Source organism: Cuculus canorus, chromosome 2 (genome assembly GCF_017976375.1).
Source record: "Cuculus canorus isolate bCucCan1 chromosome 2, bCucCan1.pri, whole genome shotgun sequence".
In the NCBI taxonomy this organism is placed as follows: Eukaryota; Metazoa; Chordata; class Aves; order Cuculiformes; family Cuculidae; genus Cuculus; species Cuculus canorus.
In genome coordinates, this window is record NC_071402.1 from 86,123,366 (window position 1) to 86,142,015 (window position 18,650).

General features: G+C 40.0%; 1 protein-coding gene across 5 annotated transcripts in view; it reads left to right on the forward strand.

Moving 5' to 3' along the window:
- The window catches only part of LOC104066810 (cadherin-6), a 112,713-nt gene that overhangs the window by 41,117 nt on the left and 52,946 nt on the right, over positions 1-18,650 (forward strand). For all 5 annotated transcript variants that reach the window (XM_054059619.1, XM_054059616.1, XM_054059615.1 and 2 more), the window contains one exon: positions 16,799-17,153. In XM_054059619.1, the coding sequence (XP_053915594.1) occupies positions 16,923-17,153 (231 nt within the window). In that variant the 5' untranslated portion in view covers positions 16,799-16,922. The remainder of the gene's footprint in view (positions 1-16,798; positions 17,154-18,650) is intronic.

Genomic DNA, 18,650 nt, shown 5'->3' on the forward strand with positions numbered 1-18,650 from the left:
CTCACTGGGAGGAGTATGCTGTGGATGGTCAGTTTCTTCCTCCTCAGCCCTGGGTCTGCTTGGGGTTTTCACGCAGTCTGTTGCTATTGCTTTTTTGATTGGTGCCCAGCTTTAGTTACAGAATGTTCACTTAGGAGTTGCTGGAACAACATATATGGTATAATTTCTTTAGGGTAAACTCATGCCATTTCACAGATTTAAGGTAGCACAAAAAACAAGTTGGAAATTAAGTCACCTGTTGGGCAATTGCTGGTTCAGATAAAACAAGCTAACATAAGCTCAGGACCAGATAAGGTCTGAAATGGCCTGTGTTAAAACAAAATCTGCAATCTGTCGATAGCAGTGGCATCATCTTATTTCCTAAGGTGCAGGGTTTCAAAAGCTAGTTTCACACTGGTACTGCAGATGCATACATGCTCCTCCAAACAAGCATACATACCAATTATATCAAACGCTTTTGTCAGTAAAACTCTGCTTACCTGACGGTTTTCCAGTTACAGTCAAACGGACTGCAGTCAAAGTGTTAGATAACAACACCTGAGGTTTTCTTTCAAGATGAAGTCGCTTAGCTCTGTTCCCATCTAATAAGAGTCACACTGCACATGTTCATTTCAAGGAACAGCAGCTTGCAGGTTTAAGCCTCCATCCTACTCTGGATACTAGTGTCAAGGAAATACTTTAAGCCCTCAGCACTGAAATCAAAGCTCCATTCCCACTAGCAACAGTAGCATTACTGTAGCCATTACTAGTATAGGTGGTAGTACGTGGCACACAGATGTGAATATATATATATATATGTATCTTAGTATATAGTTATATATACATGAAAGCTCTACACTTGGAATATGGTACTCAAGGACAATATAATACACTTTCGACAAACTTCAGCAATTTATAAACAGAAAGTAATGAAAATCTAAAATCATATATCTTAGATTGCCCATTTAATGAAATACCATAATCTTTCATAGCCTGAGTCTTGAATAAGCCCTACTGCTTAATAAGTGCCCATACTTGAAAATAAGTCCTCTTACAACCTACAGTGTAAAATAACCTTCACTAGATCAGAAGAAGTATTGTTTAGAGATTATGGGGAGAGAGCAGAGACAGACAACTCCAAGACAGAGTTTTCCCTCATATTACTTGCATGTACCTAACACCTGCATTGTTGCTAGGTTGCAAGGGCTTTAAATAGGAAAGAGAATCTAATTTCTGGTTTAAAACAGCTGAATTATAGATTGATTATGTAACTGAAAAAAAACATTTCATTACAAGACAGTCAATTCAACAGATAATGTGTAGAGGGAGCTAATAAACTGCTGGTGTAATTTTGGTTTTGTTTTGAAGCTGTCTTCATCCAGCAGGTGAGAAATATTGTAAGACTATCTTAGCAGCTTATTTAAGAAAAGATCATTAAAAACAAAGTTGTCAAGACTTGAGTAGAAATACATGAAATCTTATAGGCTAATGAAAAGGAAACACATGTATGTATTTAGGAGTTTGTTTGTGCTCAATCTTTAATAACTCTTCAGGTTTTTCTGTGTCCATATTGTCTTCTGGTTTTGGATTAGTGCTAAAATGTCATGGGATAAGAGGCTTAAATGCCATTGACCTGATTGCAGTAAGAGTTAAGTTTCTAAATGTCTTTGAAGGTCTGGTCTTTACATTCAGTCTGTTTCCATGTTCAAGAATGGTAGCTTTGCAATTTCACAAAATGACTCTGAGGATAAATACGATAAAGATTACTAAGTGATCGAAGTCCTTGGTAATTGAGAGTATGCAGGTACTTTAGACAGGTGAATAAACACTCACGTGTACCTTCAGGGCAATTTGACAATTTTCAGCTTACATCAATTTGCCCATAATTAGAGGTGAAAAGGAAATAGGAAAGCAGAAAGTGGGAGGACATAGGTATCAAAGCTAAGTGACCTTGACAGGGAGGATTTTCTCTCTCCAGAAGGAAGCAGCCTAACAACAGTCACAATGCACTAGAAGGACATGAGATATTTAAGATACTGAGGTAGAACATATTGTGAGTACAAATAAATGCAATTTTCAGGAATGTCTGAGATTTAATTTAGTGCATTCTGTGTTGCAAAAGCATGAATTTCTCTAGATGGAGACAGTAAACATTTGGTCACTTCGTGTTGTATTTAAGTCCAGTGTCTTCAACAGAAGACATTACAATCAGGCTAACAGAAATTTTGCCAATAAAAAGAATAGCAACAATAGAAAGAATTAATAGTAGAACTAAGAAACATAAAAAAAAAATCAGAGTGATACACTTGCTTCAACAAGAACAAGTCTGGTTGTTTCTGTTTATCGTTTTCTGTAAGAACACAAGAGAAGTTTAGGTTCAAGAAAATACTTAAGATATATAGCCTTCCCAATAATGGAAGAATAACAGATTTACCCCTCCCTGATGAAAAGAGAAGAGTTAGAGATTGTATTAACACCTCAGTTGATCAAGTTTAATTTCTTACTGGAAATACTTTTCTTGGGTATTAACTGCTCAGGGGATTATCTTTTAGCTGAAAATGATTTTCTGAAAGAAGAAGGGAGTCCTTCTTGTCCAGATTAGTATCTCTTTTGGTTTTTTGAACAGAGACATCTGTTTGTAGGCACAAAAGCACAAATTATGCAGAACTAGTTTCTTTTAATTCTGCTCCTCCCAAACCACTTCTCCAGCATTTTTGATCTTGGTTATCAGTCCTGGCAACTCCATGGAATTAATTCAGAATCACAACCAAAACTTCATTTAGAAAAGAAGGCCAATTCTGCCATCTTCAGTGGTTTGCCCAGAGTGATAGTCTGACGAATCCAGGACCAAGAACAACAACTTGTATGACACTTTTTGTATTTTTAGGATTAGCTCTTTCAGTTGTCTAAAACATCAGAGCTGTCCTAGAAGCTTCTAATCCCCAATTTGCTGTGTATGAAGATCACATAGTTATTTAGCATTAGTAATATACTTAAGAGTTGCAGGATGATTCCCACTCCCTTCCAAAGAAAGAAATAGCTTAGAGTCTGTCTGGAACAGATTTTAAAAATAAAACACCATATTCAAGTCTCCATTACACAAGAGGAAGATTTCAGTAATTCCATTAGAGACCCCACTTCCAAAAAAATATAAACTCTGTTTATATCCCAAAGAGATTCCATATACAATTGCAAAGAATTTAACAATACTATGAATACCAGTTGTTTTAAGTCAGATCAGAATCTTTCCCTGATTTTTTTTCTTCCCACTCCTAAGAAGCATCATGTTTACAGGGAATCAATCACATTTCACTGATAGGAACTTTCTCACTGGTTTCAACAGCCAGAGAAGTGTTCTTTAATAATACAAGCAACAGGGTTGCAGGTTACAGGTTAGTCACCTGCATAGTATTTGACATTCACAGTGTACGTATGCAGAGTTGTGTGAACCAAAGAGAGAGGGGGAACAAAAATCATATGATTCAAATTTCCTCAATATTCCTAATTAAAAAACTCATTAAAGTTTTTCAAATAACTAGTGACATTAATGGCATTATTAAATATTTCAGAAGCTATTTAGTCACAAATAACATTATTCTTTTATACTTTTTCATATTCTGAGAAACATAAAATTACTAGCAAAAACACACTAAAAAGGTCTTTTCAAAGAAGAAAGCCACCTCTCAGATTAGTGATTTGAAAAGCAAGTAAGCATGTTTCCTATTCAAGAAACTTCAAGAGTTTCAGAAACATCACTCACTGTTCAAAAAACCTCAGTTAAGTAATGAGTCATTATGGCTAGAAACACACACTGAAGTGGTAAAGTTTATTGCTTCACCTGAAGTCACAGGCAGAGTGTAAATTCTTCTGACATGCAGTTGTACGATGAATAAATATCATCCTGTCTGGACAAGAATGTTCTACTGGTTAAACTGCTAGAACATTCCTGCCACCATGGCGGGATGTTTATTCACCCTGGATGAACCATAAGCATACCTTATTCACATTTCAATACTCATTGTTCAGTCATAGTATCTCTGAAGTTATTCAGAAATGGCTCAGTCCCTCTCCCTGCTGCAGGCTTTTTTAATATTAGCCATGAGGAAAGCCCAGGAGAACTTGATATGCCACAGGTATTTCCACCTTCTGCCATCCAGTCTAGCCCTGCTTGAGAGGATCACAAGCAGGATCAAGAGGTCTAAAAAAGGAGGCCACCAGATCTACAGTAATTCTCCTGTCTTTTGCCACAGCTTCTTAAGCTGTACAGTTAACAGGGGTGACATTAAGGGGCTTATAAAGAAACTACAGTCTTTTAGTATAGCCAGTTAAGATCAAAGAAATAATAGACTCTTTCATCAAAAAAGAGACCTACTAATCTACAGTTCTTTTAATAGCACATTTATAGTGAAATTAGTCTTAATGGACATTCCTCTATTTTCCAGTTGATTGCTCCTGTTGGAGCATATTTGCACAAATGGAGTTCACTTACCCGCAATAACCCAAGCATTACAGGCATTTCTGATTTGGTAGCACTCTGCATCCATTTCACGGTGGTAAATGACCATGAACATCTATGAGAAATAAGAAAGCCCTCGACAATCAAATACAAAGCCAAAGCTTAGTTTTTTCTATCCTCTCCAGGTCCAGTAACTTATGTCCCACCTGGGAATTGTTCTCGCCTAACTTTAGAGTGGGAAATTAGTGTATGCATCTGTCAAGAAGTAAAGAAAAATATAGTGAGCACTGAACCTCTAGCAGAAAGAAAGAAGGAAACAGCTGCTGGTGAATGGAAAGATATTTAAAAAGACAACTGCTTTGCTCCAGCACATATGAAATGGGGCACACTGGGAATGGGGGTAGTGAGGAGAGCCACTGTAACGAGGAACTGCAAAAGGCAGGCAAAAAAAAAAGATTAGGGTTGCTAAAAGAAAGAAAAACAAACCAAAACAAGACAGTTGCAACCATATGTAGAATTATAGCTATCCTAGAGATGTGGTGCTCCCAAGATTTTTAAATAAAAATTAGAAAAGGACAATCGCTTTACTACATATGAAAAGTGCATAAGCTCTAGTATGCCTAGATTAGAATCAGGTGAACTTTGCTTACCTGTTTGCCCTTGGTTGTACTACTTGCTGTAACAGTTCCTTTATCTCAGTCTGTGGGTTTCATCTGTAGGAAATAAAACAGTATTTCAGCAATTAAGATCATGTTTCACAACAATATACACTGCCCAAAGCACAACCAAAACATTCCTGTCAAAAAATTTTCTTTTACTTATGTCTGTTGTTGAACTGCCTAATTATTACTGTCAAAAATAGTCAGTCTTTGATAGGAAGATATGCAAGTGCCTGTTGAATAACAAGGCTTTCCTCCTCCTTTCTTTGTTCCTGGCTATGTATGTGGCAGTATAGCCTCTGTCTTCATTATCACACTGCAATGTGTGAGGGAGAACTGCAAAGCCACTAAAAGAGCTGCAAGCTCAGATTTTTTTCTTGTGTTTGGAGAGGGTCGCTGACACCTTGGCTTTGCGTAATTGCTGATCAGCACAGAAAGGATCTGTTATCTGCAGTTCTGTCTCATTTATGGGAGTTTGTGGATACTTTTCCTCTAGAGGGATGGAGGTAGGTGACTAACAAATAGTAGGTTGAGTGTGCATGGAAAAAAAGCAAAACAGGATATCTCACCTACATTAAGAAAAACAGGTTTTAGGGAGAAGATGACTAGTTTTTGTTTTGTTTTGTTTTTTTTTAATGTGTGTGAAGATTTGGAATAGTTTCCTTACTTGAGATTTTTGGCTGGTGGCACCTCATACCTTTCTCAGAATGGAGTTTTGTTTAAAATACCTCTATTTCTGCTTTAAAAAGAAAAGCCTAAAAAAGTCACTGATCACTGCTTAGAGCCTGTCTGTGAGACTTTCAAGTTCTAGAGTCTAAAAATAAACAGAAGAAGTATTCAAACCATATGGCATTTCCAGTGTAGAGACAAAATCCTAGCAGCTCAAGAGCAGGCCATCCCTGTGTTCCGGAAAAGGAGCCGGCGGGGGAAAAAGCCAGCTTGGTGGAGCAGGGAGATCTCAAGATGCGTCAATAATAAGAAGCTTTATGTGCTTTGGCGGAAAGGACAGGCATCTTGGGTGGACTACAGGGACCAAGTGAGATCGTGCAGGGAAAAAATCAGGAGGGCCAAGGCCCAACTAGAAATAAAACTCGCTAAGTCTGTGAAAGACAACAAAAAGTCTTTCTACAAGTACATTAGCAGGAAAAGGAGGACGAGGGAGAATATCCAGTCTCTATTGGATGCAGAAGGAATAACAGTGACAGGGGATAAGGACAAGGCTGAGGTACTTAATGCCTTCTTCGCCTCAGTCTTTAATAGCAAAGAAAGTTGTTCCTTCTGTTTACAAATCCAAAAGTTAGAGGGGCAGATTGAGGCTCCCGTGATCCAAGAGGAGGCGGTTAGAGACTTGCTTGCCCAGCTAGACGCCCACAAGTCTATGGGTCCGGATGAGATCCACCCAAGAGTATTGAAGGAGCTGGCGGATGTCCTTTCCAAACCCCTATCCATCATCTTCCAGAGGTCCTGGCTGACTGGGGAAGTTCCACTAGACTGGAGGCTGGCTGATGTTGTGCCCATATACAAGAAGGGTTGCAGAGAGGATCCGGGGAACTACAGGCCTGTCAGTCTCACCTCAGTGCCAGGGAAAGTCATGGAACAGGTAATCTTGAGTGCTATCATGAAGCACATGCAAGAGAACCGGGTGATCAGGCCCAGTCAACATGGGTTTACAAAGGGCAGATCTTGCCAAACTAACCTGATCACCTTCTATGACAAAATCACTCGACTACTGGATGGGGGAAAGGCTGTGGATGTAGTCTTCTTGGACTTCAGTAAAGCCTTTGACACAGTTTCTCACAGCATTCTGCTTCAGAAACTGTCAGCCTCTGGCCTGGACAGGCGCACACTCTCCTGGGTTGAAAACTGGTTGGATGGCCGGGCCCAGAGAGTGGTGGTCAATGGAGTTAACTCCAGCTGGAGGCCAGTCACAAGTGGAGTTCCTCAGGGCTCAGTACTGGGTCCAGCTCTGTTCAATGTCTTTATCAATGACCTGGATGAAGGCACTGAGTGCACCCTTAGCAAGTTTGCAGATGACACTAAGCTGGGAAGAAGTGTCGATCTGCTGGAGGGTAGGGAGGCTCTGCAAAGGGATCTGAACAGGCTGGACTGCTGGGCCGAGACCAATGGGATGAGGTTTAACAAGGCCAAATGCCGGGTCCTGCACTTGGGGCACAACAACCCTATGCAGCGCTACAGACTGGGGGAAGAATGGCTGGAGAGCTGCACGGAAGAGAAGGACCTGGGGGTGCTGGTTGACAGCCGACTGAACATGAGCCAGCAGTGTGCCCAGGTGGCCAAGAAGGCCAACGGCATCTTGGCTTGTATCAGAAATGGGGTCACCAGCAGGTCCAGGGAGGTGATTCTCCCTCTGTACTCAGCACTGGTGAGACCGCACCTTGAATACTGTGTTCAGTTCTGGACCCCTCACCACAAGAAGGATGTTGAGACTCTGGAGCGTGTCCAGAGAAGAGCAACAAAGCTGGTGAGGGGGCTGGAGAACAAGTCTTATGAGGAGCGGCTGAGGGAGCTGGGGTTGTTTAGCCTGGAGAAGAGGAGGCTGAGGGGAGACCTTATTACTCTCTACAACTACCTGAAAGGAGGTTGTGGAGAGGAGGGAGCTGGCCTCTTCTCCCAAGTGACAGGGGACAGGACAAGAGGGAATGGCCTGAAGCTCTGTCAGGGGAGGTTCAGGTTGGATATCAGAAAAAAATTCTTCACAGTAAGAGTCATTGGGTACTGGAACAGGCTGCCCAGGGAGGTGGTCGAGTCACCTTCCCTGGAGGTGTTTAAGGAATGGGTGGATGAAGTGCTTAGGAACATGGTTTAGGGAGTGTTAGGAATGGTTGGACTCGATGATCCAATGGGTCCTTTCCAACCTTGTGATTCTGTGATTCTGTGATTCTGTGAAAATTTTTTAACATAGGTACTTGAAGTCAGCCAAGAGTCTTCCACTTTCTATTAACTGGATAGGGAGGCTAGGCTCCTTATCAGACATCAAATTTTGATGCACAAGGCAGACTGAATTTCTTTTGGATGACACTCCTGCTTTGAAGAATCTGCTAGTTTCCTACCCTCAAATACATCAATCAATCAACCAACTGCAGGTTTGGTAGTAGCTTGTTGCATGTCTGAGAACAACAGTAAATTTCACAACAGGATGAGAACACTACAGACTTCCATCATGTACTGCAACAAGGCTTAAGGTTTTCCTGCAGCATTCTCATGGCTTCAAAGATGCTTTTGGTACTACTGAAAGCCCTTTGGCTATGATTCTATGCACATCTACTAATGTGCCATTAAGGAATAAAAGACCCACGTAGGATATATGTAGAGTATGAATGCCACTGATTTGCTTTCCTACCAAATGTAGTTGACTGTTTTAGTCCTTTCTCCATCAAGTAATAACTTAATATAATTTACAGTATTATTCTGTATTACCATATTGTCACTTACATGTCCCCCATTTTAGATTATAGTGCACCTTTAGCAGAATGCTTCCCTCTGCAGGGGGACAGTGAAATACGATGGAGGCCTGTCCCCACATCTCCTGCAAAAGGCAGAAGAGGCTAGAAGCCTTTGGCAAGATCAGCTCCTGCTTGCTATTAATACCACCCAGAGGAAGCTCACAAAGAGGACAAGATCAGCTAGACCTGGGTCCGTCTTTGCACTTCCATATAGGTGCTTGCAGAGGTGACTCACCTGAGACACCTACCTAAGGTTGCTGCTGTTGCAGCAGTTACTGCTCTTGCCTGTACACCCAGGGAATGTCAGACACTTTTCCGGGTAGTCCGGCTACAGTGTCCACGCACTGTCCAGCATATGCCAACATCCAAACAATATGTGCAGCAAAACTGTGCATGGTGGTTAAAGCGCTGATGTTTTGCCTTGTAGTAATCTTGTTATTAAAATGCTGCTGAATGACTGAGGAAATCTTAAGTCCATCTTCCAGCCCTGTCACGGATATTCTTGAATGACCACAGAAAAGTCACTTAATGCAACCATACAACAGAAAAGAGATTTCCTTTTCCATGTCATTCCTCTGTCTAGTGTGTCTAGACTGTTTATGCACAAAGGTTTAAAGATACTCTCCCGGTGTGGCTAAATAAATAGACTTAAGAGTGGGCATCTCTGAAACAAGATAATGCTGAGGCTCTTCCCAAATGCCAGGTGAAAAAAAAAATCACAATATCTGAGAGCAGACAAACATCATCATCGATTCACTCACCAGCTACTGAATAAAGCCATACAGTCATCTTTTGCTACCACAATTAATGAACTAAAGAAGGAGGTATACTCACTTTCCTTCTTTTGTCAGTGTGTTCTTTTGTGAAGGCTGGTGTTCATGTGCATTCAGATCCACTAGGGTTAAAGCAGTAGCATTGTTCAAAAGCTCCATGTTAATAGATCTCAATGCAGGATGGAAGTAGGAGTCATCTTAACATTTCTGCTGCATTTAGTTATCTTTATAGTTCTGGGCCTTTTTTCCTGCTGAGAGAACTGAATAAAAAAATGACTTTGAAAGACACTATAATCAACTACTGCTGGCTGAAACTGCATTGTGTACTTGATCTCTTCAGAAAGTACATCTAGTTTAAACCCATAAATCTTTCAGTTTGAGTTCTCTTTCAGCTCTGTTCTTTTTTGTTACTTCAGGGGTGTATTTACAGGAATGATCACTAGAGTATATGGGTTTATATAACAAAGGTATTGAAAAAGTGAACATCAGATGATTAAAAATTCATCAGCTGTCTTTACTCTAAAAAATTGACTTTTTTTTCTGTTTATGACTGATATTTACAAAGGAATGCCTCATGGACAATGAAGGAAAAAGAGCATTTGGATTTCAAAGCTGTAAAAGATAATTCATTCTAGAGAATATTATTAGATGGAGACTTTCAGAGCTGACTGGCCGTAAGAGAGACATGATTGTAAAGTAAGCTGAAACTCAACAGCTGCTTTTTAAGTCCAAGTCAATTATGGACAAGTCTAAAGTGTTACAGCTTCTAAGCACATGAAACTTAGCTATTTCTGAAAATATCTAACAACGAATTCTTTGCTATATATGAAAATATATCAATAAGATATTAAAACATGAGTATGACACTAAAAAGAAGTGACTATAATAAATTTGGAAGCCTCTATGTTTTGAAGTTAGCTGGAATACTTTCTTTTCTTTGTGCAACTATTACTACTTTAACCTTTCCTCCCTTGTGATGAGAAAGTAATTTTTCTGCAGATTTTCCTTACAGCCTTAGTCCCTTTCATGCAATCTTGCCTGCAGGGTAGCAGAACCAAATACTTCACATTTGCAAGGACAACCCAGGGTCCTGGCTCCTCTGCGTCATTCAGTTTCTCTTAGGGAATTGGACATAGCTACTTTGACATGGCTTTGTAACGAGGTAAACCCCAAGCAAATGATCATCAAATCCTTACCTAGCATGCCTCATTCCGCACCACTGACACTTTGCACATCAATCATAGAACTCACTGTTCAGCCATTATCCTCATCTTCTATTAATGTTTTCCTCACCTTTCATTCCTTAGGATTTGATGATGAAGTTTTGATGTTTTTCTTTCTCAGGCTTGATGGGTTAAACACTTTCACCTGATGTTTGAGCCAGGACCATGAAAGTATGGACAGTATCTCTCACTACATTGTCTTGCTTGGGGACCAGCAACTAACTCTTCTACACAGGGAAACTGTGAATCTGAAGCCTGCAGTCCAATTACTGTGGCTGGCAGTTTGCTCTGTAGAATTGTTTGGGATTTAGGTAGGGCTAGTTTGCCTGGCAGACTCGGTTGGTGCTAGTTGGGTAAGCATCTGGAAGATATGATATCAGAATATTTTATTGCACCCTTACCTCTTCTACAAAATTAAATATAAATTAAAGCTCCCAGGGTGGAATACTCCTTTTCTTCCAGTGGAGGTGGTAGACGCTTCATATAATACAATAAATCTGATGATGAAGCCAGAGGCTAGGCAGCAACTTTCCACCAACAACCAGAAATCATTCCTGATTTGGAGGCAGTAAAGGCACATGTACTGGTGCTTTCATAGCGTAATATGCAATATGCTATAATGAAAGAGCAGAGATTATTCTCTTTCTTTCTACATTGATTATTCTCTCTCTTTCTACATTTCCCCCCATGAACCTAATCAATTTCCATGATGATAGATGCAGTTTATTGTGTCATATAAATGAAAATAGAAAAAGAACTCAAACCCTAAAACTGACTGTTTCTGTTAGCTGAATTCTCAGATCCATATTACACTCACCCAAGGTATATCAATATCATTTCCCATGCTCAGTTTCTTAAATTACTATGCCACATCATCTATTAACTTTCACCTTGTCATTCAGTCACTGCATGAGAATATTCTTACATTATCATTTCTTGAAAGTACAATTAATATTCTTTCCAGTGTACTAATGGACCTTAATTCTAATGTGTGAAGCTTTGTATCAAACCTTCAAACAATAGAAATTGTACCTAGATGACTAAGGAATAAAAGATGTATTATACTGGCATTTCTGTTTGAATAAAAGTTATGTCAGAAATGTTAGAGACGTTGATGGTTGTTGACATATTTAGAGGCCATTTCAATTCTAATAATCAGCAGCACATAATGTCCAAGATCTAGAAATACATACAAAAACATAAAAGAATACATGGGATCTGAAAAGAAGTTATGTTCAAGTCCAGAATCTAAGACATTTCATAAACCATATTCCCTTGAGAGTCTGTTGAGGGGGGAGTACTATAGAGCTTAAGAGAAAAGAATGAAGAAAAACTGTTTTCCCTCTCCTTGCTGATGCATCTCATGGGAAGGCTCTTTGCTAGCCTGATCTATTTAACCACCAGCTGGGAAGAGCAGCACAACCTACAGTGCTGAGTTGAAGCGGAGGTGAAACCTCTTTGGGGTTCTTCATGTCAAGAACCTGCAGCTGGTGGCTGTCACTGTGCCAGAAAGGCATCTCCAGAGCAGATCTCCCTGATTCATAGAAGTGACTCCAGTGGATGCATTTCCTTTTTGATTTGTAATGGAAATCATTAAGTATTTTTCTGTAAGGCTGTAAATTTGCACTGAATTCTCACATTGGAGGCATTAAGACATTATCTACATTAACGACTTGCACGGGGAGGGTGAATAGAAAGTTTGACTATGCATCTTATCACCTGGGGGAAATAATTTTGCAATGAGTTGATATTTATAGTGATTAAGCAGTTGTCTGAGGTTTTGATCCTTCAGAGGCAAGAACATAAACTTGCACACCAAAGACAGTTCCGTGACTGCAAATGACATTGCTTTTAAGTTAACAGTCCTTAGGTTAGAATGGGAACTTTTTTTAAGCTTGAGTATGCAGATTCCTTCTTCTCCTGTAAAAAGCCCAGATTTGCTGTGAATTTGAGCTGACAGAGCTAAGCCAGTTGTCTGAAGCTGTTGCACAGTAAAATTATTTTTCACTCTTGACAGTTGATTAACGCAGCGAGGTTCCCAACCAGCTGACCAGCTGATGGTAGAGAGAAAAGCCATGTTTGAACTGCTGCTTTTGTCTTCCTGCCTGTCTTTGTCTAATATAAAGAAAACAAAGAAATATTAGTCCCTATCCCAATGTCCCATCAGTTATATTCACACATTTACATTTAAAGAAAATGAAATATCCCTGGTGAATGATTTGTTTTCAAATAAGAGGAAGGAGACTGCATGAGAAAAACTGTTATATTGCAGAGACCTCTCTAGAGCATGAGACATTGGTACAAGAGCACAAAATGGCATTTAAGAGCCACGGGAGCTCTGTCTTTCCTAAAGACACAGCTCAGAGTGTAGTGCTCCTGTCCTTTTTATTCATTGAACTGAATTTATCGCTATGACCCATAAAATAGTTATCAGAACATATAGGGCAAAGACATCCTCAACTTGGTACTTACCCCAGTTGCACACTTAAGCTGAGGTCTGTAAAGATGTGCCTCCACTCTTGGCACTCACGGGGAAGCTGCGGCGGCTTAGCTGTTCTGCTGCTTCCTGAAGGCTACCCAGTCAAGAAGGACATTACAGGATCATACTCTTATTTAAGTATTTTGGACACATCTGCAGAGAAGAGTAAAAGGCTGTATTTCACAGTTATGATATCATTTTTGTGAGCTGTATTTCAGCATAAGCCACTATAAAACCTCTCCCATGACATCAGAGCTGTGAAATATAGCTGACTTCAAGTGCAGAAAATTCCCCCGCAGGAATAATTGTTTCCTGGCAATTGGCATTTGAAGGACTGATCCTTTGAAAGGCTGGCACAAATCCTCTCTAGGTAGTGCTGCTCCAGGCAGCACTACTCAGGAAATGTTACATGCAGGAGTAGAGTTATGGAGCCCCATTGTGGGAATTGGCCATAAGGGTAATGAGAGAACCACTGGAGAAGCCTGTCAAGTGATGATTTTCACTCTCTCATGCCTCGGTAATCCATGCAGACGTCACTAATAGAAAAGTAATAGGTTTGCTCCTACCCTGCACTCCCTACCTCTGTGCCTGGCTCCCCAATAAGGTGAGCTACGTGTGCACAGCTGGAGGTACCTTCTCATCTGTCTTTTCACATCTGCACTCCAAGCACAGATCATGACAGACATGCTGTTAAGTGGCAGCTCACCAGGGCTGCTGCTGCCTGGGGCACTAATTGACTCACCTGGGCAGGCCCCAGCCTCTCCGCAAAGCAACCTGGCAGGAAAACGGAAGTCAAAAATATTGTGTGAGACATAACCTCTTTCACATCACTTCAGGGAAGATGCCCACTAGAAGAGTCAGGAATTAGAGAATTGATTGTGGGCAGAGCTGTAAAGGAAAAGACCTTATGCAGGTTGGAAATTTACAGGAAGAGGATAAGAGATACTATAAAAAAAGTTAAAGCCATCTCAGGCCTCCCTAGCCTGGTGCCTGAAACTGCCCATATTCCCTTCTGGCAACCTACACATCTATTTGCCTGTGCTAACATGAATTGCACTGAAGGCAATTGTTGAACACATCGTAAAGCTTAGTCACACTAGATTTTTCTGTCCTCCTCTGTGAATGTCTTCTTGTGGTGGGCAGTGGCTCTTTTCTTGCTGTTATATCTGTGTCTGTCTCTGTGTGTGCATGTTTACATGTATATATGCATACATATGTGTCTGCGTCCATCTCACAACACTTAAAGCCTTACATGGACACACCACCCAAGACCTACAGGACAGAGTTTTTAGTTATGAGAAGTTCACTTGCATTAATGAGAGTTAATGAAGAACCTTCCCTCTTCTCCAGAGGAAACTACACTGGTTCAGAATTAATTGTACTTTTTCCATTCTTCCTCTTTGTGCTAAAAAACCCGAATCCTTCTCACCCAGAAGTTACCTTTTTACAGTATTTTACTTTGTGAAGCGGAAGGTCAACATGAGCTGGCAATGCATGCTCGCAGCCCAGAAGGCCAACGGTATCCTGGGCTGCATCAAAATAAGCGTGGCCAGCAGGTCAAGGGAAGTGATTCTCCCCCTCTATTCTGCTCTCATGAGACCTCACCTGGATTATCATGTCTAATTGTGGGATCTCCACCCTAAAAAGGATATGGAACTGTTGGAGTGGATCCAGAGGAGGGCTACGAAAATGATCTGAGGGCTGGAGCACTTCTGCTATGAGGACAGTCTGAGAGAGTTGGGGTTGTTCAGTCTGGAGAAGGCTCCAAGGAGACTAAGCTTATAGCGATCTTCCAGTACCTGAAGGGGGTGTAGAAAAAAGGGGAATTTTACAAGGGCATATAGTGATAGAATGAAGGGGAATGGCTTTAAATTGGAAGGGGGAAGATTTAGATTAGACATTAGGAAGAAATTCTTCATGAGGGTGGTGAGACACTAGCACAGGTTGCCCAGGGAAGTTGTAGATGCCCCATCTCTGAAGGTGTTCAAGGCTAGGTTGGATGGGGCTTTGAGCAGCCTGGTCTGGTGGGAGGTGTCCCTGCCCATGGCAGGGGGATTGGAACCAGGTGATCTTTAAGGTCTCTTCCAACCCAAACCATTCTATGATTCTATGATTCTATAAATAATGTTTGAAAAACCCTGTTCTGTTACCTACTGTCCATCTAAAACCTAAGCAGTATTTCTTTATAGAAAATTATGTACTAAGAGGAACTGTAATAAATTTGAAGTTATTTTATACAATTTATTAGTAATAACAATGACACATAGAGGACTGGCTACCCCAAGGCATTGTAAATGCAATAACTCCATCAGTGTCACTCAAAGGCTAAGTTCTGCCTAATTTACACCTTTTAAAAAACACACATACATAATATAGTTGTAGAGTATATGGAAAAAATGGCCACTGATATAGAATATGATCCAAGTAGTGTTGTGTGAAAGGCTTACAAAATAAAACAAGAATGAAATCTCTTTTCAATTTGGTATAATCACACTGTCATACCACAATCTTTATTTACAAATATTGAGAGTTGCTGTATTGAATTTTGAGCTGTTTCAGAATGATTTATTGGGTTTTGATCTAAATATTGAAAAAAAAACCCCAGACTTTTCCGAACAGGATCTGTGCAAAACTAAGTGAAAATTAATCAAATGATCCTTCTATAAGAGTATGAATCTGTTTGGACTAAAAAAATAACAAAGTTTTACAAAAAATATGTTTATGAAAAAATGTGAAATGTTTATGGAAAATCTGGAATGTTTCTGTCACCTAATTCTGAATTTATCACATTATAAAATGTTCCAAAGCTGTTCATTAGTCATTTTGCATGACTGGCTACCTGAGACACACAGTATCATTTCTTCATCCTGAACAGAAGCTTTCAGCTTACAGAAATGTCCATGCTACACTGTCATACTGTATTAATAGCTTTTTTAACAATGAAAATCATTCAGTCCTCAGAGATGGATTATTTTCATAATTATTTTGTAGGTTAAAAGATATTTCGTGGTAATAATAGTAGGAAGCAGTAGCTAATAAGAACCCACAGGTAACAATGAACTAGCTGAACTACTTTTATTTTTAGAAGATATTAATGAAAACACATATATAACTATGTATTTAAAGATCAAAAAACCAGCACAAAACTCTGGCAGTAGGTAATTGAGAAAACCAGGGTGTCCACCTAACTTCCTACACAGTATTGAACAGGTCTAGTGCGTGGGAGATATTGATAAATATGCATATTTATTTCACTAACCTGTTTACCTGGCCCCTCCTAAGTGAAGTCAAAGGCAAAATTCCTTAAATGTGAGGGAAGCATCCTGGAGTTATCTAAATCTAGGCTCTTCAGCCCATAACTATAGCAACAGAATGCCTCCTGGGAAGACAGTGTGCACTCCTGCTAGTTCTTCAATATAATAAGGTAACCTCATCAAGATCCTCAGTCAGGAACTGTAATCAGTTACATCCCAAAGCTCAGGCAGTAAAAAAAGAAATGCCTGGTTTGCCTTAGTTGATGAATGGAAGTAAACTGAATTAGAGAAGAAAAAAACAAAATGACAAACTCAAACATCGAGAATCCTTCCTCCTACTCAATATAGATTCACTCAGATTATTTGAAGGACCACTTACAATATTTTGATCCAGAAACAGCTCAGCTTTTCAACAGTCACTATTACTCTTCTATCTTTTGGACTGATTTGCTGTTGTGATGAACATTAAATACTTTGAAAATATTCAAAAAGTTGTTATTTTTCTTTTCAGAGATCCTTTGAGACTGCAAAGACTGTTTAAAGACGGAAGACGGCATGAGACTGGATTCAGTGCAGTAAAGTAGGTTAGTTTGGGGACAAGCAAAAGGTCATTATTTAGACCATCTTGTGTTGCCATGATGAGAACTTACCATTGCTTCTGGCTGCTGTTTTGGGCTGGTCAGCCTCACCAGAGTTTCTTAACTCCATTATCCAAAAGGACTAGTGGCTTTCCAGAAAAGGAAAAAGTTTTGGTGTTGTCTGGAAACAGCAGGCAAGACCTCCATCGTTCCAAAAGGAGCTGGATGTGGAATCAGTTCTTTTTACTGGAGGAATACACAGGAACTGACTACCAATATGTTGGGAAGGTAAGATTCTTTCGTATGTATTTGTGGTTTGATTTTAGAAGCACTGGAAAGCCAGCAAGTAGGTAAGAACAATGCCTGCTACAACTTTTAGTTCACCTACCTGTCTGCCAGCTTCTGCTGAGGAGTAAGTCAATGGAGAGTTTAGTACACTTCTTACACTTCAAATTGTAATCAACAACAAGGAATTCCTTGCTTAACCAGCAAGTTCCATGGCCAATCATGCACAATTATATTAAAGATTTTCTTTTCTATTTTTGTCTGGAAATAATGCAGCTTAATTACAGTGTTGTCTAGGACAAATTTTAAACTTTAAAATGTGATATGCATTTCCCTTGTGCTCATTAATTTTGCTAGAGTCAAACTATATATATGAGAACAGGTTTTGTTCTAATATTTTTTGGATTTACTGTACCCATATTTCGGTGAGGATTCTCTCGGCCCAGCCAAAGGCAACCGTTTCCCTTTGTATTCCCCACTACACATAACAAAGCTGCAACCACTATCTGATGAGGTTTTGCGGTGCCACTGAGGACTCTGTGGCATGACCTTAATACCACAAGCCACAATACTACAAGGAGTTGAAGCACACTGTGCACATACACTGAGAACCAACAGGCAGCATAGAATTTCTAAGCTCAAAGCATGCTGACAGTTAGAAAAGGATCTGCATAAAATAGTTAGAAAAGGGTCTGCATAAATTAGTAATAAAAAAAAAAAATCATGGCTTAACTCTGAGAATATCCACCTCCCTGGACAGAAACCCTAATGTAAGTAGTGACTTATATGTGAAATGTAGAGCTAGTGCACCTGTGGTAAGTCTAGAGAAAGTCTATACTGCCCGAGGTGCCATAGTCTATAGGAGTCACTCTAGCAGAATGCAGAAATTATGCTATTGATGATGATATTCAAAGCAGAAACAACACAGCTTAGTTTTCCAAACTAAAATAGGATTGCGTCTGGTCTAGTTTGATCTCTCAAGCCTCTTAGCAAAGGCTGCAGATCATAGTGGTTTGACATTTTATCTCCCTCTGCAAGCTTCTGAGCATTCCCATGAGAGATGGTGGCTGCTTTTCTTGCCTGCCAATCAGCTGTCAGTCAAAGTTGGATGTGACACTCCTTTCCTGCTAGATGGCTGCGAGGCGTGATTCAAATGAAGAGTTACTCAGCTGATGCAATACTCATGGAGTTCTGACCAGGAAAATCAGCATTCATGAAGGGTACCATTGAGCCCAATCTCAGGAAAAAGCCAAAGGCAGAAAGTTCTCAGAGAGGAAAAGTAGAGAAGGAAGATAAGAAGGTAAGAAAAAAAAGCCAGAAGAGTAAGAAGGAAGAACAGTAAGAGGAAAGCACTAGAAAGAAAGAGGTAGAAGGAAAGGAAACTTTAGAAAGAGGAATGTATCGAAGTAGAGGAGAGGAAACAGACGTCAAATGTAAGTAGAGGATAGGAGTTGGGGGGAAAATGTTACCCAAAGAGAGCACAAAAAAAAAAAAAAAAAA